We start from the raw sequence: 25,973 nt of genomic DNA, 5'->3' as shown, positions 1-25,973 counted from the left end.
TAGAAGTAGCCTTCCCAGCCAAGCCAGCTACCATGTGTGGTAAAAAAAATAAATAAAAATGTTAAAAATAAAAAATAAACCTCTATAGTCACCTGTCCGGCGGCAATCTTCTCCTGCCGAGGGCCGGCGATACTTACAGGACCTGCGCTGACGTCACAGATCAGCTGATGGTCACCTGACTGCTCAGCTGAGCGGTGACGTCAGCACAGGTCCTGATGGTCACATGACGTCCGGACCTGTGCTGATGTCACAGATCAGCTGATGGTACATGACAATCAGCTGATCGTAAGCTCACCGGGGCTGATCAGCTGATCTTCAGCTGATCAACCCCAGTGACCTGCAGCATGTATACTGACAGGGGGTAATTTTACACCCCTGTCAGTATACATTGCTGTATTCTACAGCAGTGACATCAGTGATGTCACTGCTGTAGAAGTGACACGAATCGTCATGGGACACTCGGTGGCACGTGGACTGCGTCGTTGACGGCGGACAGGTGAGGAATATGGTTGTTTTTTATTTTATGTTTTTTTCAGGAGATCAATGGCTTCGCGGACCCGTGTAATAAAAAAAATTGTAGAACCGTGTGTTTTTTATTTCATTAAAATACTTTATTCTGGCCGTGTCTTTTATTGAAAAAGTGGCGACCATTTTACTACGCATTTAATAATGGGGGGGTCTTATAGACGCCCTCCATTACTAACCTGGGCTTCACGTCAGCCGCCAATACAAGGCTGACGTGAACCCCAACCCCATTACCCCACTCACCACCGCTACAGGGCAGTGGGAAGAGCGGAGGCTAAGCGCCAGATTTGGCCCATCTTGTGGATGCGCCATTTCTGGGACTGCTGAGGCGTGATGTTAATAGCTGCGGAGGGGGCTAGTATTCATGGCCCCTTCCCTGGCTATTAATATCAGCCAGCAGCTGTCTAGTTTAGCCTTTGCTGGTTAGATTTTATAGGGGGACCCTATGTCAATATTTTTCTGGGGTCCCCCTGTAATCTAGCCAGTAAAGGCTAAACAAACAGCAATGGGCTGATATTAGTAGCCAATGAACATTGTTGGTTAATGGCCCCTTCCCTGGCTACTAATATCAGCCCCCAGCGGTCGGGTTTCCATCTGCTGGTTATAAAAATGACGCAGGAGCCCACGCCATTTTTTTTTACATTTTCGACTCTGCCCAGAATCCGGACGTATCAGAGCTTTGGACGCATATTTTTAGCTGCATCCGAAATGTTGCATTCTATTGAATGAAGGTAAATCCACATGTGTTCACTGAACCATACAGATTTACCGCATTCAATACTTTCTAGTGGTCAAATTTCAGTTGTGGAGACTAGCGACTCCGCAAGAGAATTTGACATGCTGTGGTCCTGAAAGACGCACCGCATGTCAGTGTCCACGGGTGATTCGCAGCCTCTGATGCACGCATAGTGGACATGGGATTTCTAGAGATCCCATGCACTATGCTGTAACATCTGAATGCTGCAGGTTTGACGCTGTATAAACACGCAGCGTCAGACCTGCAGCGGCTCCTGATCATGTCCACGTACCCAAACTCACCCGCAGCATGTCAATTTCTGTAGCGGACATGCCAGTCTCCGCTCCCGATTTTGACTGATTGAAGTGTCATTATATGCGGTGGATTCACATTTATCAACAACAAAAGTGCGGCAGTAGAACACAGCGTTTTGGACGGAGCAAAAATAAGCTGTGTCCAAAGCGCTGATCGGGGGGACGTAGCGGCTAACGAACCAGCTGTGAGGTGTTATTAATGACCATGGACCATGTTTGCCTAATGGCACCTTCCCAGGCTAAAAATAGTAGCTCACAGCAGCTGCATAAATTGCGTAAATAGAAATGCTGATGAAGATTGGGTGAATGGGACTAGCTGACACCCAGCTCTTTTGTTTGGTTATGACAAGGTGTCAATCAGACCTTTTCATGACCAAACTTAATTAAAGTAAAGAGTTAAAAAAACACACAGACACAGAGCAAACACTTTATTTGAATTACAACAGACACATTCTTTAATAATTCTAATTAACCAATATACTCACCCCAGTTCTGATGGTAATCCAAGGTTTAAGCAATGTCCCACCAAATAACTTTATTTAGCTACAAAAATCATTCATTGATGTACAAAACGCTTAAAAAATGAATCAAAACGCGTCAAAAATGCATGTAAAAACACATGCGTTTCCCTGCCATGGAGAAGCAGAAATGCACAGAAAATTTCTGCTTCAACTACGCATCGTGCGCACATAGCCTAACATTGTGTCTGACATGGGAGTGCAATTTGTCTCCGAATTCTGGAGATGTTGTCATTTCTTTGCGCCTGCCACCCTGAAACCAATGGTCAGACAGAAAGGATAAATCAATCTTTGGGACAAATTTTAAGGTATTTTGTTGCAGCTCAGTAGAAGCTCATTCTTACCTCTTGCTGATTTTGCCTTTAGACAGATCAATCAGTCCACTGGAAACTCACTGTTTTTTGTAATTATGGTTTTCATCCCCATTTTGATGAATTTCCTAAGATAAGTTCTGAATGTCCTGGGGTGGAGGTTGCCATACAGAACCATGGGGGATGTTGCAAATTTACATAGGTTGAAAAAAGACCTTAGTCCATCAGGTTCAACCTTCCTCCACCAATTATACATTTGTTGTTACTAAGTTATCTATAACCCACAATGTTATGTGTACTGAGGAAATCATCCAGCCCTTTTTTAAAAGTTGTTATAGAGTCTGCCATTACTACCTCTTATAGTAAAGCGTTCCACAGTCTGACTGCTCTAACTGTAAAGAGCGCTTTCCTGTTTGCCGGAATGACCATTTTGCCACCCGTAATGAGTGCCACTGCCTAGTAGTCCTTAGCATCTTTGGAAGAAATAAGTCAGCTAGAGATAGTCACCATCGCGCTGTCCAGAGACCCCCGAGCATACCCTAGGTATAAGAGTATATCATCAGCATACAATGCCTCCTTTTCTTCCTAGGTCCCATATTTAAATCTATCTAAGACGTTTTATTAATTACTGCCGCATGAGTTTCAATTGCTATTTCAAAGAATAAGAGGGACAGGGGGCCATCCTTGTCTTGTACCTCTGTGCAACAAAAATTGATTAGACATAGAGCCACTTTCTCTTATTTTGCCCTTTGGGTCAGAATAAAGCAATTGCACCCATTATATAAATTTGTCACCAAAGACCATCTGCTTCAACGTAGCCCACAAATGTGGCCATTCTACACTGTCAAAGGCCTTAATGGCATCCAAAGACAGGATCCCCCTATGACCAATATTATCAGCCCTTGCTTGAATATTAATATAAAGCCTTTTGAGATTGATTGTGGTGGACATATTGGGCATAAACCCAGACTGACCGGGATGCATTATTGAGATCACTTTTCATAGTCTGTTTTCATAGTAGTGGGCTCTGGGCAAGAGTCTCAGTGGGCCCCTTTAACACATACCACAATTCCTTATGCACAGATAAGAAATATAGATATAGCACAATGCCAAAGATTTCACTCACTTCTTACATTACATGAGTGATAGCTATTGTAAATTCTACAATAGCTCAGAAACCACTGAATCCTTACAGTGCATGCTGTGGGGGTCAAACGTTTTCATTTTAAAATCAGACAATATAGTCACCACATACTACTCCATACAGAGTAATGAACTCCGTATAATGCTCCATATAGAATAATGGACCCCATATAATACTCCATACAGAATAATGGACTCCTTTATTATGCTCCATAGAGTATCATGAGCCCCATATAATTCTCCATACAGAATAATGGACCCCATATAATGCCCCATACAGAATAATAGGCCTTATATAATGCTTCATACCGAATAATGAGCCTGATATAATGCTCCATACAGAATAATGGACCCCATATATTGCTCCATACTGCATTTGGAGATTAAGCTTAGGGAGACACAGAGGAGAATGATGGGATAGCGCTCTGGGCAGGAGCTGATGTCAGATATAAGATCCTGCATCAGTTCATTTCCAAGAGCCAAGTTCATTCTTGACAAAGAGGAGAATGTGGACGAAAAACTTGAGTATTGGTATACAATAGGAGGACGGACTCTCCAAAGAGCAATTATAGCTGTCTCCTTAAGTAAGTGACCAAAAGGGATACAATTGCCGTCTACCCTCTTAGCGTCATGCCTCCCTCTATCCCAGTGAGAGTCCGGTATATTATTAAAGAAGAGGCAATAATAGTGAGAATTTACGTATGATTTATGTATAATTTTCCTGGAATGTGGTGGTGGTATGTAGATAGAGATTATTAATAGAGATTTAGTAAGAACTTACAGAACAAACATATCTAGTGACCCTCTGTATCTATTATCACTGTAAGACCCTCACATTGTGCACTAGAATGTACTAATATACTGACTCCCCGAGAGTATGGAGAGCGCGTGGAGTGATAGTCGGCTGTAACCCCTTCTTGTTTAGCAGATGAAGTTTCTCAGAGGTAAGATGTGTTTCTTGCAGGAAAATCAGAGCAGGTTTTTCCATTTGAAGATACTGAAAGATCACCTGTCTTATCACTAGAAGAAAGACCCCTTACATTCCAGATAAGTATTGTCACTGACCCCGCCTTATTTAATGTATTAGATATGTCGTTTCCAATATCCTATCAGCAGAGCATTTCCGTTTTACATAGCTCGTTAACCGCATATTACAAGGTTGTCAACAATATAAAACATATCCAAAAAAATAAAAAAGACCCCCCTCCCTATAAAACCCCAACCATAATAGGCAGATATAAAACACCTTTCTCCGGGTGAGAGACTGGGTGAAGTATTTCCATAGCTGTCGCTTTTAAAGTAGAAAAAATGGCGGCTCAGTCACTGTTGAACATATGGGAAAATCCCCCCTAGAACTTAAGTCTCCTTGGGGGATAATTCAACCCCAATTAGACATAAGGACTGTGATATAATCATAATAGGACCTGAAGAAAAAACAACATTTATAAAGAACTGTCCAACAAGCAGGGACACTTCTTCCCATATACTCACGGATCACTGTGTTTTTGAAGAATTAGGGTTTATACCACAGGATCTTCAACTTGTAACATCCTGAATGTGATCCCGGTGTATTTCATATTTGATCCTCTCATTCATATCCAGCCAGTGAAGGGCTTATGAATCTTGAATAAAGTGCACAGTACCTCGGGCTACCACCCTTAACTTGGCAGGGTAGATCATTGAATATCAGGATCTGGAGATATTTGTGGATGCTTCCCAGGCTGCTGGTTTATTGAAGACGTCAATTCAGAAAGGTTTATTAAATTGCTGTTTTTATTCGATGCGTTGTAAAGTGACAAGCACTTCTTCAGGAAACAACCACATACAGACAAAATCCTGCAAGACGGTGTAAAGACTTGAGGTTTGAATTAAGGCTCCAAATCAACACATGACTGTCTGAGTTGTGTCAAAGTTCACTGGATTGGCAAACGATTACATCGGAAAATAACAAAATTGTGTGTATTTCAATTATACAAAGAAATTCCTACTAAAAAAATGTATCACAATCCATATACTATAAACCTATTCCGACATTATTTAAGAATTGTATATATATAAGTGCAAATGTTCAAATAAAATAAATGTATTTATTCACTTATTCTAATAGCAGGAGTTGGGCTAGAACCTAAGTCTCTATAGGGAAATCCACTGTGTCCTGTGTTCTTTACTCGTTAAGCCGCTATGTGCATTTAGGAATTAACAGATAAAAAGAAAAGCAAATCCAAGGGTCGGAGAAAAGTGTGTAAAGAACTTGTAGTTCATTGTATGTCAAAAAATTCTTTATTTTATTTAATGTCTTTTTGATGAGCTAAAATGCTCTTATCCGAATTCCTCTAAATGTTATTTTAGTTTATTATATTTGTTACAGTCCATTTGTCGTGTTTCATATCTCAGAATATTATTTTGTGTCATTATACTGATATCAGTGTGTTTTATCAATTCCTGTATAATTTTATTAGAGGGAAAATAAATATCATTATCAATTAATTCCACGCTTCCTTTTTTAATTAATTAGTTTCTCATACAATGTGATGGTGAAATATGGGGAGAGAGCGTGGTTTACCTCTGTCCATGAATATGGCCGCTGGAGTAAATATATGGCCATATGCTTAACTTGGAAGGATTTCATCTGCTGAGGGGTCACCTAGGGCAGTGGTGACGTCACGGGGGGATCCGGTCAGGGAGATCTTTCTTTTTACTACAAGCCTTCGTTATCAGGGACTGTAGGTAATAGAGGACGGGGAACATCAGAGGAATCCCGCACTTGCTACATGGATTCTCTCGATACGTAAAACAGTAGTGACTGGAATTACAATGAGTGGAGTTTTATACTCTGAGAAAAAAAGACAATCACTTCATGGAGATCTAAATGCTCGATGTTCCGGGAGTTTGATAAAATTGTGACATCTAAAAAATCTACATAGGATATTAAAAGATCATCATTGTACCATAATTATATATCTTAATAAATCCTAGGAAATATATATATATATAAAAGAACTAAATATTAACCCCTTAAGCCCCGGAGCATTTCCCGTTTTTGCATTTTCGTTTTTGCTCCCCTTGTTCCCAGAGCCATAGCGTTTTTACTTTTTGGTCAATATGGCCATGTGAGGGCTTATTTTTTGCGGGACGAGTTGTACTTTTCAACACCATTACTAGTTTTACCATATCCTGTACGGGAAAACGGGAAAAAATTCCAAGTGCAGTAAAATTGCAAAAAAAGTGCAATACCACAGTTGTTTTTATTTATTTTTTTTACTATGTTCACTGAATGCTAAAACTGACCTGCCATTCTTACTCTACAGGTCATTATGAGTTCATAGACACCAAACATGTATAGGTTCTTTTATATTTAAATGGTGAAAAAAATTCCAAAATTTGGTAAAAAAAAAAAAAAAAATAGCGCCATTTTCTAAGACCCGTAGCGTCTCCATTTTTCGTGATCTGGGGCTGGGTGAGGCTTATTTTTTGCGCACCGGGCTGACGTTTTTATTGATACCATTTTGGGGTAGATCCGATGTTTTGATCGCCCGTTATTGCATTTTTTTTCAATTTTGCGGCGACCAAAAAACGTAATTCTGGCGTTTAGAATTTTTTTCTCGTTATGCCGTTTACCGATCGGATTAATCTTTTTTTTATATTGATAGATCGGGCGATTCTGAATGCGGCGATACCAAATATGTGTATGTAGGGGTTTTTTTTTTATATTTTATTTTGAATGGGGCAAAAGGGGGGTGATTTAAACTTTTATATTTTTTTATTTTTTTTTATATTTTTAAAAACTTTTTTTTTTTTACTTTTTGCTTGCTTCTACAGTTTCCATAGGAGACTTGAAGCAGCAACTGTCCGATCGCCTCTGCTACATACAGGGGACGAGCAGGTCCCCTGCATGCAGCAGAAATGGTCCACTAGGTGGCACTCATAGCGACAAGATCATGACAACCACAGGCGTCTGCTGCAGACCCTGGGTTGTCATGCCCACCCATCGGTGACCCGCGATCACGTGACGGGGTCGCCGGTGGGCGGGGCTTATGATGCGCTACCCAGAAGCGCGCGTTAAATGCCGCTGTTGGAGATTGACAGCGGCATTTAACATGTTAACAGCCGCGGGTGGATCGCGATTCCACCCGGGGCTGTTGCGGGCACATGTCAGCTGTAAGAGTCAGCTGACATGTGCCCGGTTCAGTGAGGGCTCAGCGCTGCAGCCCTCACTGAACGGACAGTACGCAAATGTGTGTACTAATACGTCACCGGTAGTTAAGGGGTTAAAATCTGAAAGGTTGAGGGTTTTATCTAAAATAATTAATTTATATCAATTGGTTAATAAAACCATGTCACAGATCATGGATAATATTGTTGTAAATAGATATTACAATAAAATATCTTATTAAAAGATCATCTAAATTATTACAATTAATATTATCCTAGTCCCTATATCCTAGTTATGTACAGCATAATTCCCTATATCCTAGTCCCTATATCCGAGTTATGTACAGCATAATTCCCTATATCCTAGTCCCTATATCCCAGTTATGTACAGTATAATTCCCTATATCCTAGTCCCTATATCCCAGTTATGTACAGCATAATTCCCTATATCCTAGTCCCTATATCCCAGTTATGTACTGCATAATTCCCTATATCCTAGTCCCTATATCCCAGTTATGTACAGCATAATTCCCTATATCCTAGTCCCTATATCCTAGTTATGTACAGCATAATTCCCTATATCCTAGTCCCTATATCCGAGTTATGTACAGCATAATTCCCTATATCCTAGTTCCTATATCCCAGTTATGTACTGCATAATTCCCTATATCCTAGTCCCTATATCCGAGTTATGTACAGCATAATTCCCTATATCCTAGTCCCTATATCCCAGTTATGTACAGCATAATTCCCTATATCCTAGTCCCTATATCCCAGTTATGTACTGCATAATTCCCTATATCCTAGTTATGTACAGCATAATTCCCTATATCCTAGTCCCTATATCCCAGTTATGTACAGCATAATTCCCTATATCCTAGTCCCTATATCCCAGTTATGTACTGCATAATTCCCTATATCCTAGTCCCTATATCCCAGTTATGTACAGCATAATTCCCTATATCCTAGTCCCTATATCCCAGTTATGTACTGCATAATTCCCTATATCCTAGTCCCTATATCCTAGTTATGTACAGCATAATTCCCTATATCCTAGTCCCTATATCCGAGTTATGTACAGCATAATTCCCTATATCCTAGTCCCTATATCCCAGTTATGTACTGCATAATTCCCTATATCCTAGTCCCTATATCCCAGTTATGTACAGCATAATTCCCTATATCCTAGTCCCTATATCCTAGCTATGTAGAGCATAATTCCCTATATCCTAGTCCCTATATCCCAGTTATGTACAGCATAATTCCCTATATCCTAGTCCCTGTATCCCAGTTATGTACAGCATAATTCCCTATATCCTAGTCTCTATATCCCAGTTATGTACTGCATAATTCCCTATATCCTAGTCCCTATATCCCAGTTATGTACAGCATAATTCCCTATATACTAGTCTAGGACAAATAAAAATCTGAATACTGAATGATCAGAACGCACGGAATAAGATTGGACTGAGGACTGGTCCCCAAGAATTATAATAAGTAATTGATATTCAACCATCAATATAGAAGCACAAGCGCTTTAGTAGTTATGGGTTATTTAACCCTTCGCTGAAAGAATTCCAATATCCAGTACTGTGTGTTTTTAGTGTGTCTATCCTTCCATTATATCTAATAAGTGAAATAAAAGTTCTGTTTTATTTTTAGGTCTATATTCGGGATCTCTATTTGCCCTTGGCAATCTGTGTGTGTATTCAGTAAACCCTAAGCTGACCTCTGAACAGATTTTGCTAGTGTATGGATAAAATCAATGTCAACCCTACAATTCACAGCCACTTCACATAATGTCCGCTTTTATAATGGATATAACTGTTTGTGTCAACTTTTTAAAAAAAGGTTTTCGTTCATATGGAATATTCCTTAATAAACACATTTATATCCAAAAAATTAATATTTACAAAATCATATAGGGGTGAGAAGGAAATACCCCAATTATTAGAATTTATGTAGCTAATAAAGGATTGCATGTTATTGTTACAATTGTCCCATATAAAGAACGGGTCATCAATGAACCTTTTATATAAAGTTATATGTGATACCGCAATTTCCTCCGGGATAAATAAAGTATATCTTATCAATAAAGTATATCTTATCTTATCTACTTTTTCCATTTATTATTTTGAATAAAAATCTGCTCAAATACCCCTATAAATAGATTTGCGTAGGTTGGTGCGACCTTTGAACCCATCGCAGTGCCTCGCGTCTGATGGTAATGTTCACCTTCAAATGTAAAATAACTATTTTTTTAAATAAAGGATAGCCCTGTGTAGATGAAGGATTTGTCTACTGGACAATCTGACATCGGTCAAATATTTTTGAAACATGTCAATCCGATATCCTTTAATATATTTGAATATAAAGATGATACATCTAATGTGAGAAAACCATAATTCGGCTCCCATTGTATCTCTTGTAGAAGTGGAATTAGATGTGTAGAATCTTATAGATCGTTCGGTAATTTTGACACATGATCCTGCATTATTTTGTCAATATATTCTGACAGATTGCTCGTCAGAGATCCAATGCCTGATATTATAGGTCTTCCAGGGGGATTGGTAAGACTATTATGGATTTTTGGAAGGTGATAAAAGAAGGGAGTAGTGGGATTTTTGATTAAGAGAAACTTTTTTTCTTTTAGATTTAATATATTTTCCTCCATTGCTCTGTTGATCAAACTATTATTTATTAGCATCACTTTAGGTAAAGGGTCTGAAGGAATTGTCTGATAGTATTCCACATCTGATATTATCCTGTATGCTTCTCTGCAATAATCTGTGCAGTTTTGTATTACTATACCCCCCTTTATCAGCAGCTCTAATGACTAAGTTTTCATTATTACCTAAGGATTGTAGGTTTTTTTTCTCAGATATTGAAAGATTATTTTTATTTTTTTGTGGTGGGCCTCCTTTAATTGTAAGTTCTTTCAATTTATCAAGAACTATATCATGGAAGGTGCTAATGTGATGTCCCTTACTCTCGATCGGATAAAAATGGGATTTTGTTTTTACATTCACATGAAATTGTATATCAGTTTGTGATGAAGATAAAATAGGCTGTTCTCTCACTTTATTTATTGTAAAATGTTTTTTTGAATCAGTCATTTTCCTCGTAAATACCTGAAGATTTAAAAAAAGATCAAAGTCTTTGGGTTTGTTTGTGGGACAAAAGGAAAGTCATTTTGATAACATTCATTTCTCATCATTTGATAAAAGGTTGTCCGACAGATTAAAAATATTTGTGGGTATTATTGTTTGGGGCTTGTGGTAGGTTTATTTTCCCTCTTTTCTTTTTCTTTCGCATTCCTCTAGTAGGTCTTTTCTTTCCCCTGGTTTGGGGGAGAAGTATTGGTTAATTGCCCTTTCTTGGGAAACACAGCCCAGGGTAAAAAGGTACCAGACCTTCAGTACCAGTATTGCCCACTATAATAGTATTGCTTGTTTTTTTTAGAGTAATTTCTAGAATACACATGTAATGTATGTCCATATACTTAGTGATTCATATTACCGCCGTAAGGTGCATTGTATGACAAACATATCTGCCGGACTATGAAATGACCATTCGGAAAACTAATCATAACCTGTTTTTTTTAGTAGAGGAAACAATGTCTGATGTAGTGTCATATATTGAGAGGTCCAGTAGTGGAGTAGAAATGGGATCTGAGAATTCGATTAGAGCAAGAGATTCAATTTCATTAGGTGGAATTAGACATTTAATTTATTGCTACTAGTTGTGTCAGTTTTATTTTTACTTACACAAGCACTTTCCCTTTCTTCATTTATTCTATTTGTAGTCTAATGTTGTCTAGATGTTTTTTTGCATTAAGAACCAAAATGAAGGTAGAGGCTTTCCATTCAGAGGATGGAAGTAGTATATTTGAATTTTGTATAGGAGGAGTGTTTGTCAAATTTGATCTCCTGCTCACAGTACTTTTTGTAGATTCAACTGTTGCAATTGATAAAGGTTCAATTCTATTTGGTAGGACTTTCTCAATTATATTTTTATTTGTTATCTTCGGTTCGATCTTATTATTTTCATTTTTTTCAATATTTTTTTTATCTGTATCAATACATTCATTAGCCTTGTCCTTTAGTTGTATAGGAAGAGAAATTTTAGATTTTTGTTCGATCACTCAGGGTACACTTTGTGTTTCTTTCTTTTTTATAACATGATAATCATCCCTGTCTCGTTGCAGTTTTTTTCGATTTATTCATTATTGGCTCATGTTCCAATTGTAATATGGATGTGATAGTGTTAGAATTTTTTTTTTTATATTATGGATGAGATTCAAACCTTAATAGGTCCTTTTGACAAAACAGCTTTTTATCTTAATCGGCCAGAAGTCTACATTTGTTAAGCCAAGAGAAATCCACTATTCTGTTTGTGTTGACTTGTGAATGTATGTGTATTTCTGTGGCTGGTCAAGAAGGGCATACGATTATTTGTATAAAGCTGAATGTTGACATCTCTTGGTTTTTAAACAATGATGTTTGTTACTATGCTAATTGCATATTGTACTAAAGTCATCTACATGTTGATTTACAAGAGCCCCCTGCTATACCAACTATATAAATTGATTGAATGCTCAAACAATGAGACATGAGCCCTGTGGAATAATACCCTACCTAATCCTTGACCTGTGGATGTGTACATGATAGGACAACTGTAACTATTTAAGGGACATATGCCTCGGTAGCAGTGAGAATTGAAATAGAGAATCAAAAATCAGTCAGAGTCTGCAGGGCATCAGCTTGGTAGCATGGCTCAATCCAGAGAGACACAGATTTAGATTATACATGATTCCAGCCTAAGTATGTACGGCCCTGACTGGAAGGATACGGATCTGCTCCATTGGGGGAGACCAGGTTGGGACGATGAAGTCACCTGGCCCCATGGATATGTTGTTTGGGGTTGCCAGGTGGGACCCTCTGGTCACCTGGAACTCATAGAAACTCTTGGCGAGGCCAGAGTGGGACCCTTGGGTCTTCTGACCTTGTACCTCGATGTACTGTCAGCTTCCAAAGCTTGCTGCTACCTCCTCTCTATGGGTGACCGCCAAAAGCGGGGGCCACTGGTTGAGGTAGTTGGCCCTGGAAGTCCCAAAATGACAGTTCCATCCCTGGCAGGTCAGCGGAAGGACAAGACTATGTAATGTTGCACCATCTTGGGTGTTTGATGGGACTGTTCTGTTTAATGTCCGTTTGGTGGTTCAATAAAATATTGCCACACTGCTTTACTCTCACACTGTGTTGTCTGAGTAGTATGCCAACGGAAGACCCAAGGTCTTCACAGTCTTTAGCTAAAGATAGAACTTTTTCAGTTGCAGTTTCACACAATTGTGTTCTCTTTTTAAACATGTTAACATAATGTGCAGACAATTATTTAAATTAGAGTCCCATTCAAGTGTAAACGTATTGTCATTAGGAAAGGTTTGTAGAACTGTCCATGTCCATAATGGATCCTCCGGTTTGTCTAATAGTTTGTAACATGAGCCGTTCCCTTGATGATAGTCAATTGTAAAAGTATTCCATGATGTAGCTATATAGATAATTCCCTCTGCAGCCAGACTCTCCTTTGAAAATTGCCAGACCGGGAGACGATTCCAAAGTACTGCTACTGTATCCAAGAAAAAACACTAGGGAGAAAGTAGCGCAAATAGGGCCTTACCCAACAAATATTTAAGAGTATTTGTATCAGATTGTGCTAACCTGATCCGTATTCTTTTCTTTGGCGTTTTAAGTTTGATGTTCAGTTGCTGCGGATCCATGGGTTTGTCAAAACCGATTAATACCAGGATCTGGAGAAATTTGTGGATAATTCCCGTGCTGCTGGTTTATTGAAGATGTCAATTCAGAAAGGTTTATTAAATATAATAATTGAATATGGAACTTGCAGATTTCTCAGATGTTTTTTGATATCAATGAATCTGGCTCTTTGTTTCTGCACTTCTATAGAATAATCTGGAAAGATCTAGATTTTGGACCCATTGATTATTACATCTGGGTGATCCCTTGGCTGTTGCAGGATAATATCTCTGCCCTGGTAGTGTAAAACTTTAACCAGCACTGGTCTTTGTGGAAGCCCAGGAGGAAGATGAGCACCCTATGAGCTCATTCTACAGATTATAGGAGGGTTAAGGTTTTAAGCCTGATAATTAATTTCAGCCAGTTTTCAAAGAATTCAGTAGGAAAGGAGCCTTCTATTATTTCAGGCACACCAATAAGTGGTATATCATTGAGCCTTGACCTATTTTCAAGATCATCTGTTTCTGCCAGCAGTGCTGATATTTGCTGTTCAGCAAGCCTGTTCTCATTGCTTGTATCGGCTATCTGGTCCTCAATGGCGCTGACCCTGCCCTCCACTGCCCCTGCTCTATTTTCAGCAATTTGTGTCGTATACCTGCTATCTCATCTTTAAGTCCACCAAAATGTACATTGAAAGCAGATGGAGAGAATTTACAATGTACCACTGCAATGAAAATGTCTTTTAAAGTAGGTTCCTCAGGTACCAGTATGTCCCATTGGTGCAGATTAGGCCGTGGGGCAGTGAGTATTGTGCCACATGCAATTTTGTGGTCTTTTCATCCCCTTCAACGCGGCTGCCTCTCCCATCTCCTGCACACCCAACTCCTCCACTTGGAGCCCGTGCACAGGTGTGGGGTAGCTGCTATAAGAAGGCAACTGGCACCTGCTGAGACCTGTGTTTCTGTGCAGGCAAATTGCTACAGCCTGGCCACCACTTCCCTCCTCCTCGTCTCCCCTGCTCAATCTGTCTCCAGCATGATGACCGTGGTGTCATCTTGGAGCTGAGAGCCTGCTTCTCCCGCCGTCTTTATGTGACTTTTCCTGGTCATTTTTTCCCCTGGAACAAAGTACCGCCACACTCAGAAAGTTAACTGGTAGATGTATGACGATTTTCAGGATGGTCGTCAGGTCCTATATCGGATAAAGAGCTAGATGCTCGACAGGAGCTCCTACATCTACTGTTCACATACAGTACAGACCAAAAGTTTGGACACACCTTCTCATTTAAAGATTTTTCTGTATTTTCATGAATATGAAAATTGTACATTCACACTGAAGGCATCAAAACTATGAATTAACACATGTGGAATTATATACTTAACAAAAAAGTGTGAAACAACTGAAAATATGTCTTATATTCTAGGTTCTTCAAAGTAGCCACCTTTTGCTTTGATGACTGCTTTGCACACTCTTGGCATTCTCTTGATGAGCTTCAAGACGTAGTCACTGGAAATGGTTTTCACTTCACAGGTGTGCCCTGTCAGGTTTAGTAAGTGTCGTTATAAATGGGGTTGGGATCATCAGTTGTGTAGAAGTCTGGTGGATACACAGCTGATAGTCCTACTGAATAGACTGTTAGAATTTGTATTATGGCAAGAAAAAAGCAGCTAAGTAAAGAAAAACAAGTGGCCATCATTACTTTAAGAAATGAAGGTCAGTCAGTGTGAAAAATTGGGCAAACTTTGAAAGTGTCCCCAAGTGCAGTTGCAAAAACCATCAAGCGCTACAAAGAAACTGGCTCACATGAGGACCGCCCCAGGAAAGGAAGACCAAGAGTCACCTCTACTTCTGAGGATAAGTTTATCCGAGTCACCAGCCTCAGAAATCGCAGGTTAACAGCAGCTCAGATTAGAGACCAGGTCAATGCCACACAGAGTTCTAGCAGCAGACAAATCTCTTCAACAACTGTTAAGAGGAGACCTTGTGCAGCAGGCCTTTATGGTAAAATAGCTGCTAGGAAACCACTGCTAAGGACAGGCAACAAGCAGAAGAGATTTGTTTGGGCTAAAGAACACAAGGAATGGACATTAGACCAGTGGAAATCTGTGCTTTGGTCTGATGAGTCCAAATTTGAGATCTTTGGTTCCAACCACCGTGTCTTTGTGCGACGCAGAAAAGGTGAACGGATGGGCTCTACATGCCTGGTTCTCATCGTGAAGCATAGAGGAGGTGTGATGGTGTGGGGGTGCTTTGCTGGTGACACTGTTGGGGATTTATTCAAAATTGAAGGCATACTGAACCAGCATGGCTACCACAGCATCTTGCAGCGGCATGCTATTCCATCCGGTTTGCGTTTAGTTGGACCATCATTTATTTTTCAACAGGACAATGACCCCAAACACACCTCCAGGCTGTGTAAGGGCTATTTGACCAAGAATGAGAGTGATAGGGTGCTACGCCAGATGACCTGGCCTCCACAGTCACCAGACCTGAAACCAATCGAGATGGTTTGGGGTGAGCTGGACCGCAGAGTGAAGGCAAAAGGGCCAACAAGTGCTAAGCATCTCTGGGAACTCCTTCAAGATTGTTGGAAGACCATTTCCGGTGACTACCTCTTGAAGCTCATCAAGAGAATGCCAAGAGTGTGCAAAACAGTCATCAAAGCAAAAGGTGGCTACTTTGAAGAACCTAGAATATAAGACATATTTTCAGTTGTTTCACACTTTTTTGTTAAGTATATAATTCCACATGTGTCAATTCATAGTTTTGATGCCTTCAGTGTGAATGTACAATTTTCATAGTCATGAAAATACAGAAAAATCTTTAAATGATAAGGTGTGTCCAAACTTTTGGTCTGTACTGTATGTTGTCAGGGTTGTTGCACAAAAGTACTGCTGCTTTCAGTGTGAGTGGGATAGTCATGCAAGAGAATATTGCTCCAAAAAAACGGACTGGCCTCTCTGACATTCACTTCAGCAAGGGAGTAAACTGTCCTGCATCCAGAAGTTGAGGACCCACCTAGGCAATGGTGGTAACAAAATCTTATCAAGTTGGGCCTAATGAATAACTTTTTAAAGGCTATGGATAAAAATGTAAAAGCATTCATGCATCTGATTGATAACTTTCCAAGGTTAAGTGAAGCAAATATAAAAGAAGGAGTCTTTATTGGACTTCAGATTTGTAAGCTTCTTCAACATGAGGAATTTCTTCATTTGTTGCAGGGCAAGGAAAAGGCTGTATGGTTTACATTTGCATTTGTGGTAACTAACTTTTTGGGAAACTCGACCAGATACAGTAATTATGAGGAGTTGGTATTATTTCTCCTCAAAACATATAAGGATCTTGGCTGTAACATGTCCTTAATGATTCATTTCTTACAATCTAGACTTTTCTTTCACCAAACTGTGAAGTAGTGAGAGACGAGGATGGTGAGAAATGTAACCAAGATATTGCAGCTATGGAGAAAAGATATAAAGGAAAATGAAATCCATCAATGCTTGCAGATTACTGTTGCATAATTTTAAGAGATGATCTGATACAGGAGTACATACAAGAAACAAGCAAAAAACAGTTGTCACTGAATGAGGACTAATTTTGTAGTGCAATTTCAGTAACTGTTTAAAATTCGCAATAGGGTTTAGACAGGTTTTAATTATTTGAATTGTTTCTAAGTTTTCTCTAACTAAATATCAGAAAATTGGCATAACAAAATATGCTGCATCTGTATATTTACAAAAATAATAATGTTTCAAAGTACTGAAACTTTTATCATTAATTATATGTAGCAGTAAAAGGAAAACTCAATTGTACAATTTGAATTCAGGAGGTCAAACTCATTAAGAAACGGCTCAGTTCATAATGGAACCTGACTTTTAAAAATATTTAAAACAGTGTTACATAATCTGAAAGGTCCATGAGCTAGGTTCTTCAGCTGCTCAGTCAGGACTGCAGCCTCTGTATAGGTCCCGGTACCTACCTCTCCTCCTCTGCACCAATCAGATAAGTGTGGGGCTTGAGGAGAGAGCAGGTCTCTCACTGATCAGAAAGGACACTGGCTCATTTTTCTCAGTCACAGGAAGCTACCTCCAGTCTATAGGACACAGTCACTTATTAGCAAGATTTTTTCTTGCTAAAAGTGTGTCTTTTCAAGTAAAACATTTTCCGCATTAAGGATATAAAAAAGGCTTCTCCCCTCTGTGACTTCTCTGATGTCTATCAAGATGCGTTTTCCGGTTAAAAAATTTCACACATTCTGAACAGGAAAAAGGCTTCTCCCCTGTGTGCGTTCTCTGGTGACTAAGAAGATTTGATTTCTGGTTAAAACATTTCCCACATTCTGTACATGAAAAAGGCTTTTCCCCTGTGTGAGTTATCTGATGTCTAACAAGAGCAGATTTGTTGTTAAAACATTTCCCACATTCTGAACATGAAAAAGGCTTCTCCCCTGTGTGAGTGCTCTGATGTGTAACAAGATCTGATTTCCGGTTAAAACATTTTCCACATTCTGAACATGAAAAAGGCTTCTCCCCTGTGTGAGTTCTCTGATGTCTATCAAGATGCGCTTTCCGGTTAAAACATTTTCCACATTCTGAACATGAAAAAGGCTTCTCCCCTGTGTGAATTCTCTGATGTTTGATAAGACTTGATTTCTCTGTAAAATATTTCCCACATTCTGAACATGAAAAAGGCTTCTCTCCTGTGTGAGTTCTCTGGTGCATAACAAGATTTGATTTCCCTGTAAAACATTTCCCACATTCTGAACATGAAAAAGGCTTCTCCCCTGTGTGAATTCTCTGATGTTTGATAAGACTTGATTTCTCTGTAAAATATTTCCCACATTCTGAACATGAAAAAGGCTTCTCTCCTGTGTGAGTTTTCTGGTGCTTAACAAGATTTGATTTCCCTGTAAAACATTTCCCACATTCTGAACATGAAAAAGGCATCTTCCCTGTGTGAGTTCTCTGATGTCTATCAAGATACTCTTTCCAGAAAAAACATTTCCCACATTCTGAACAGGAAAAAGCCTTCTCTCCTGTGTGAATTCTCTGATGTCTATCAAGATGCGCTTTCCGATTAAAACATTTTCCACATTCTGAACATGAAAAGGGCTTCTCCCCTGTGTGAATTCTCTGATGTTTGATAAGACTTGATTTCTCTGTAAAATATTTTCCACATTCTGAACATGAAAAAGGCTTCTCCCCTGTGTGAGTTCTCTGGTGCTTAACAAGATTTGATTTCTCTGTAAAACATTTCCCACATTCTGAACAGGAAAAAGGCTTCTCCCCTGTGTGAGTTCTTTGGTGACTAAGAAGACTTTGTTTCTTGTTAAAACATTTCATACACTTGAAACAAGAAAATCTATTCTTTGCTGTGTGAATTGTTTGATGTTTAAGAAAAAACTTTTTGAGGGGAAAAATATTTCTATATTCTGACCGTGCAAATGGCTTCTTAGCTTTAGGAGCAGTTAGTTTTTTAATACTTATTTTGTGACTTTGATTTTCCATAGTAGTCGGTAATGAACCAGAAGATAGGACCTGTTTCAAAGGATCAGATGACACATCTTTGCTGTGAAGGGATGATGGTATATTTGGAGTAAAAGCATTCTCTTCAATTGTATCCTGTGAAATCTCAAGCTCATCTGATTTGAAAATTGAAGATGTCAGCTGTCCATCTGATCTCCTAGTACAGTCATCTGCTAAGTAAAAAAAATATTACATTTGAATAAAATATTCTTGAAATTTATATTTTTGAACATTTCTATTTAAACTGTTGGTACAAATGGCAAGTTATGTAAAAATATTGAATTATTCACCAAGACAATGACAGTTCACAGTCTAATAGAAAACCTCATAGCATGAGCCAGTAGAGCTTGGTGTTCAACTGTTTGTTCATTCTGCCTCCCAAATATGAAATATGCAAAAATTATACCAATAAAAAATTCTACTAATCTCACAAAAACAAGCCTCCACTCAGGTCCATCATGTGTCAATGGAAGAACAGAGAGCCTTCCACATCATTAGTGGCTCAAAAACTCTTGAAAAGCAACATGGCTTCCATAAACCAATCCAGCAAAATCCGCTCTTCCAAAGTCAAATATGCTCCCTGCTTAACTCAAATGGAAAGCATCACACCCTACTAAAGCTCATGCTTAATGCCGGAAGCTGCCTGATACAGCCTTGTTCTCCGCTGGTAAAGTCTTGTGTTCAGCTCCCGTGTTCTGCATTTTCTTCTTAGTTTCTTCTTGTGATCCCAGCCCGTTTACTGACTACTATTGTGTCTTCTGATTTTGTATTTTCTCTGCCCTCCTGGTTCTGATCCGGCAACCTGACTATTCTTCTTGTCATCTCACACCACAGAACAGCAGGCAACACTGTAGTCCAAGCCTAGGGGTCTTTGTGTAAGTACAGATCCATGTAGAGGGGTTAAAGGGTGATGGGCAAAAAACTTTGACTATAGACAATAACACATCTAATGAAAAGATAAAAAAAAAAAAAATAGTGGTGAAACCTCTCTGGGATAATTAGAGTATGCTTCTTGGTAGCTCCTGCAATTTAAACTATAGTAAGGGACAATATTTTCTGTCAAATGAGTCTCAAGAAGAAATATACATTTAATGAGAACTTTTTATAATAGTGCAGAGCTGAGGTGTCAAATTTAGAACGCGGGCATTTGGAAGAGACAATGGAGATCTTTTTTGAAAGACTACCGGGAATTACAGAGTTAAGTGGGGCAGGCCAATCCCACCACAATCAAACTATCATACAGAATGAACCTTTATAAAAAAAAGGGAGAATAAAAAAATATGTTACATCCCCAACAAGAATGTATGCCTGGGGGGGGGGGGGGGGGGACGACTCCAACACTAAACCAGAGTTGCACTTATCTATGGTGGACCGTTGGAGCTACTATGAGTCCTGACCAGAAGAGTAGAGAAAGTATTAATGGTCCCCGTTTCAGGATAAATTGTATATAAATTCTTTAGGATCGATAATATAATTTATGACGAGTGAATCCATGAAACCAGGGCTCGAGTCATACCAACATATCTCCTACAGGCATGAATACATTTTTTTACAGCCATCAGCCACTCACAGCTTAGTGATATATCATGGCACAGGTGTAATGTTTTTTGTATACTTCATCTATTTGAAGTTATTTGGTTTAAAAAGAAATTGAAAAGTCAGGGTAAAGGGAAACTCTGTTGTTATTATACAGAGTTTCACACTTGGCCCTCACTGCACATTTAATGTTGCCAATCATAAAAGCGAGGTTTGGTCATAAAGACTGGACCTGGTCTTGTAGGGACCATATGAGCACATTCAGCAGCACAGAAGGGAGAGAAGGTATATTCATCTAAGATATCAGGGTTCTAAGAAGCCAACAGCATCATTACCCTCCGCTTTCTCTTACAGGCTCTTCATAATATTTTTCTTCAAGTGATTTTCTAACTTGTCAGCACTTTCTACATATGCTGTCATTTGGATTGGTAGTTTACAGATCTGGGCAGGTAAGAGTCAGAATCTTCTAATTTCAGTTGGTAGGTGGATCTTCTAGGTTGTAAGTTCATTGAACAGTTTTTGGTGGAGAACAATGTTTTGGTCTAGATGCAAAATGGTGATCACACGATCGTGATACAGCTGGACTAAATGACCGGTAAAGCAGCCACAGCCTGTGACTGAGAAGAATCTGTGACTTCTCTGCATTTAGTGGTTACTACTCACCTGGACGGTTATCTGTAGGAATTTCCTCTTTACACCGCTTATCACCCCTCAGATATATCTCTGTAGTATTAATATGGGTCAGATCTTCACCCTGAAAGAAATATTGTACAAGTCACAGACAGATGGAGAAGTCACATCTATGATCAGTAGTGATGAGCGAGTACCGTAATATTCGTAATCGCTATACTAGTAACGAGTACTTTGTAATAATCGCGTATTCGTTCCGAATAGCGAGTACAATGTAAGTCAATGGGAAATGCGAGTAATTTTCTGCTAGACCCTAAAAAGAGGTCTGGGGGTCTGAGGAAAAGGCTGAAATGGATGGGAAAGTGATGAAACAGAATGGGAAGAGCCTGGAGAATATGCCTGCATGCATTTCTGACTCACATATGGTTTCTGGGAATAAGTTTGTTGCAGTGTTACGCCACTTTTACAGACACACAAGAACAACTACCAAATCTAACCTAAATTGCATTTAACAGGCCAAAAATGTTAAGAAACAGTTTTTCCTGCACAATCACTTGTATATAAGGCTAAATAAACCAGAGAAGCCAAAAAAAGACGGATTTTGGTAAGACCTTACCTGTAAAATCCTTTTCAGCGAAAGAAGGAAGGGAGACACAGATCCATTACTAGTGGGTAGGCGGAGCCCCACAGGATAGTTCACCTCAGATTAGAAAAAGTGACGACCGGCCCCTCCAGCTTAGGCTCCTCCTACTCCCATGTCCTACAGTCTGTACACAAGCTAAGGAAGAGCAGACAACACCAGCGGAACAACACAACCCCTTCCGAAAATTCAGAAATGCGAGAGAACAGGTTATGCATATAACAGAAAAAACACACAGTCCCAGACACTACTCACTGAACCTGACAACTGCGATGAGCTGGCAATGCTGGAACAGAGCCCTAGCGCGCCGACCCCAGCCCAGATGACCGCCATCAGAGAGGAGTCGCGCCGCATCTGGAAAACAATAATACACTTCTGCCATGGGAGGGTGCTGTGTCTCCCTTCCTTCCTTCGCTGAAAAGGATTTTACAGGTAAGGTCTTACCAAAATCCGTTTTTCAGCAGCAGAAGTGAAGGAAGGGAGACACAGATCCATTACTAGTGGAACGTCCCAAAGCAGTCCAGAACTCAAGGGTGGGAAACAGTGGCAGAATCGCGAAACCCCAACAACTTAGGCAAGCGCGCAACAAGCGCCGAAAACGAGATAAAGAGATAACCTAAACCACTGCCGCCTGCAGGACCCTGCGTCCCAAGGCCGCATCGGCGGAAGCACTCACGTCCACTTTATAAAATTTAGTAAAAGTGTGAACGGAGCGCCAGGTAGCCGCCCGGCAGAGCTGCGCTGCAGAGGCTCGCCCTTGAGCCGGTAAGCCTCTAGGATAACCGAACGTATCCACCGAACTATAGTGACCTTGGAAGCCCGCTGACCACGTCGACGACCAGCAGGAATCACAAAAAGAGAGTCCGACTTCCGAAACCCTTGCGTGATTGTAAGGTAGAACTTCAATGCCCGCACCAAATCCAACGAGTGCAAGGCTCGCTCCTTTGGACTCTTCGGATTCGTACAGAGGGAGGGCAACACGATATCCTGATTGACGTGGAAACGCGACACCACCTTAGGCAAAAAATCGCCACGGGTACGAAGCACCACGCGATCCGAGTGGAACTCCAGAAAAGGGGACGAGCAAGACAGTGCCGCCAACTCAGAAACCCTTCTCAAGGAGGTGACCGCCACCAGGAAGGCCACCTTCCAAGAAAGCAAGTAAAGCGTAGCTGAATCCATAGGCTCAAACGGCCCATGCTGAAGCGCCTCCAAGACTAGATTGAGCCGCCAAGGAGCCACAAACGCCCTCCGAGGCGGAAACTGACGTGCAACCCCACGAAAAAACGAACGCACATCCTTGCGCGAGGCAATAGCCTTCCGAAAAAGCGCAGATACCTGACCCCGCAAGGTACCAACCGCCAGACCCTTGGCCAAACCACATTGCAGAAAAGCCAAGAAGTTGGGAATGGAAAAAACCCTCGGGTTCCTTGACATTCCAGAACACCATGAATAGAAGGCCTCCCAAGTTCTGTGATAAATCCTAGTCGTAGCTGGACCTCTGGCCGCCCGTAAGGTGGTAATGACCTCGGCCGAAAACCCACGACAGGTCAAGATCTGAGTCTCAAGTGCCACGCTGTCAAACGAAGCGACTTCAGGTCCGGATGGCTAATGGGCCCTTGGGTTAACAGGTCCGGGCGAAGAGGCAGTGGAAACGGAGGCGCCGCCAGAAGAGACACCAGGGTTGAATACCTCACCCTCCGCGGCCAATCCAGCGCCACCAAAATCATCGAAATTCGTTCAAGTTTGACCCGCCGGATCACCAGAGGAAGTAAGGATACCGGCGGAAACACGTAGATCAGCTCAAACTGGTCCCACGGGGCCACTAGAGCATCTACCGCCACAGCCTCCGGGTCCCTGTACCTGGACATGAACGTCGGAATCCTGGCATTCAGCTTGGATGCCATCAAGTCCACTTGGGGAGTCCCCCAAAAGGAGCACAGCAGTGCAAAAACTTCCGGATGAAGGCTCCATTCTCCGGGATCCACCTGCTCGCGACTGAGGAAGTCCGCCGTGATATTCAGCACTCCAGGGATGTGAATCGCGGAGATGGCTGGAACCCTGGACTCAGCCCATACCAGGATCCGAGAGACCTCCATCATGAGTCTGGAACTCCTCGTCCCGCCCTGATGGTTGATATACTCGACAGCTGTCGCATTGTCCATCTGAATCCGGACCAGCAGACCGCTCAAAGGGACCGTCCAATGTCGAAGGCAGAGAAATATCGCTCTCAACTCCAGGATGTTGATCGGCAGAGACGACTCCTCTGATGACCAGACCCCCTGAACCCAGAGATCGTTCCAAACCCCCCCCAGCCAGACAGGCTGGCATCAGTGGTAATGACGGACCACCGTGGGAGGAGGAAGGATTTCCCCAGGGATAAAGCCTCCGGACGTAACCACCATCCAAGAGACTCTCGCACCCTGCGGGAGATACCGACACAGCGATCTAGCGAAGCCGGCGATCGATCCCAACGGGTCAGAATAAGATCTTGGAGACCCCGGGAATGAAATTGTGCAAACGGTACCGCTTCCATTGCCGCCACCATCAGACCCAGAAGGCGCATACACTCTCGAAGGGACATCGCCATTGCCGACCTCATAGCCTGGACATGGTGACGAAGGTTCGCTTGTTTGTCCGGAGGCAGGAACACCACTGCTCGTACCGTGTCGAAATGCATCCCCAAGAACAGGATTGACTGCGACGGCTCCAATGACGACTTCTTCCAATTGACCAGCCACCCGAAGTCCTCCAGGTGCTGAAGGGAGAGATCGCGAGCCGTCACCGCCTCCTCCACTGTGGGCGACACAATTAACAGGTCGTCCAGGTAGGGGAGAATCGTAACCCCTTGCCTTCGAAGGAGCGCCATGAGCGGCGCCAGAATCTTTGTAAAAACCCAGGGCGCCGAGGCCAACCCGAAAGGTAGGGCCACAAACTGGTAATGGGCCTGAATTATGGTGAAACGCAGGAAGCGCTGGTGAGCCCTGCCAATAGGGACATGCAAATAGGCGTCGCGGATGTCGATCGACACCAAGAAATCGTACTGCGACAGGGCCGCTACGACAGAGCGAAGAGACTCCATACGGAATTTCCGGGTCTGGACATGAACATTCAATTCTTTGAGGTCCAGAATGGGGCGAAACTTGTCCTCCATTTTGGGGACCACAAAAAGGTTGGAGTAAAACCCCCTTCCCCGGTCCTCCGGCGGAACCGGAACCACCACACCCTGCTGCAGAAGAGAGTCGACCTCCCGCAGCAGTGCGGCAGCCATCTTGGGCTCGGACAGGATGAGTGACTGACGAAACCTGTCCGGGGATCGAGAATGAAACTCTATGAAATAGCCTGCCGACATAACCTGCGTCACCCAGGCGTCCGATACGTGGGACGCCCAAAACGACCCGAATTGTAGCAGACGACCTCCCACCCGAGAGCCCTCGAGAGGGTTCCTGGCGTCAGTCCGCCTTACTGGGTTTTTTGTCAACCTCCCATTTGTCCTGACGGAAATGTTGTTTCCAGGGAGTACGGGATTTCTGGGTGGTCTTTTTTCCGGAAGACGAGGGACGACCCGATCTCCAAGAGGGCTGACCGAACCGTCCCCTGGGCCGAAAGGACCGACGACCACTACCGGCACTTGACTTGCCAGACGTAGAAGCCGCAGCTTTCCGCTGCGGCAAGGCCGAATCCTTGGCCTTGGCCTTAGCAATCAGCTCCGTGAGGTCCGAACCAAAAAGCTGACCGCCCTTGTACGCCAGACTCAGCAAACCTTGTTTGGATACTGCGTCTCCAGTCCACTGTTAAAGCCTCAGTGCTCTCCTGACTGTGACGGCCAAGGATTGAGCCCTGGACAGAACCAAAGTAGTATCCAGCACTGCGTCCCTGCCATATCGGGCCGCCTCCTCCAATAGCTGGAAGAGCCTTTCCACCTCAGACAGCGGAGTCCCATCTTGCCACGCCGTCCGCAGCTGATCCAACCACCGCAGAGAAGCCTCACCAGCCCACATGGCCCCCAAGGCCGCTCGGAATCCATGACCCGCGGCCTCGTAGATGGACTTCGCCGCTAACTCCGTCCTTCCGTCCAGCGGTTCCTGTAGACTCGCCTTCCCTTTAACAGGAAGCAAAGAGGATTTGCTCAGCTGAGACAATGGCACGTCCACTTCAGGAGAGGGGACCCAATTAGCGATCGTCTCCGT

The 25,973-nt window shown here is 41.8% G+C and overlaps 2 protein-coding genes across 2 annotated transcripts in view; one reads left to right on the top strand and one right to left on the bottom strand.

The window, feature by feature from the left end:
* Positions 1-25,973, top strand: part of LOC141207923 (oocyte zinc finger protein XlCOF7.1-like) — a 456,010-nt gene that overhangs the window by 215,823 nt on the left and 214,214 nt on the right. The gene's annotated exons all lie outside the window — the stretch shown is intronic.
* LOC141207917 (uncharacterized) overlaps positions 17,000-25,973 on the bottom strand; it is a 162,495-nt gene continuing 153,521 nt past the window's right edge. The window contains exon 10 of the mRNA XM_073664483.1: positions 17,000-18,776. Within this exon, the coding sequence (XP_073520584.1) occupies positions 17,622-18,776 (1,155 nt within the window). The 3' untranslated portion in view covers positions 17,000-17,621. The remainder of the gene's footprint in view (positions 18,777-25,973) is intronic.

Source organism: Phyllobates terribilis, unplaced genomic scaffold (genome assembly GCF_046119375.1).
Source record: "Phyllobates terribilis strain yellow unplaced genomic scaffold, ASM4611937v1 Scaffold_167__1_contigs__length_4167997, whole genome shotgun sequence".
Classification (NCBI taxonomy): Eukaryota; Metazoa; Chordata; class Amphibia; order Anura; family Dendrobatidae; genus Phyllobates; species Phyllobates terribilis.
Note: the sequence above shows the minus strand (reverse complement) of the source record. Positions and strands in the feature narration are given on the sequence as shown.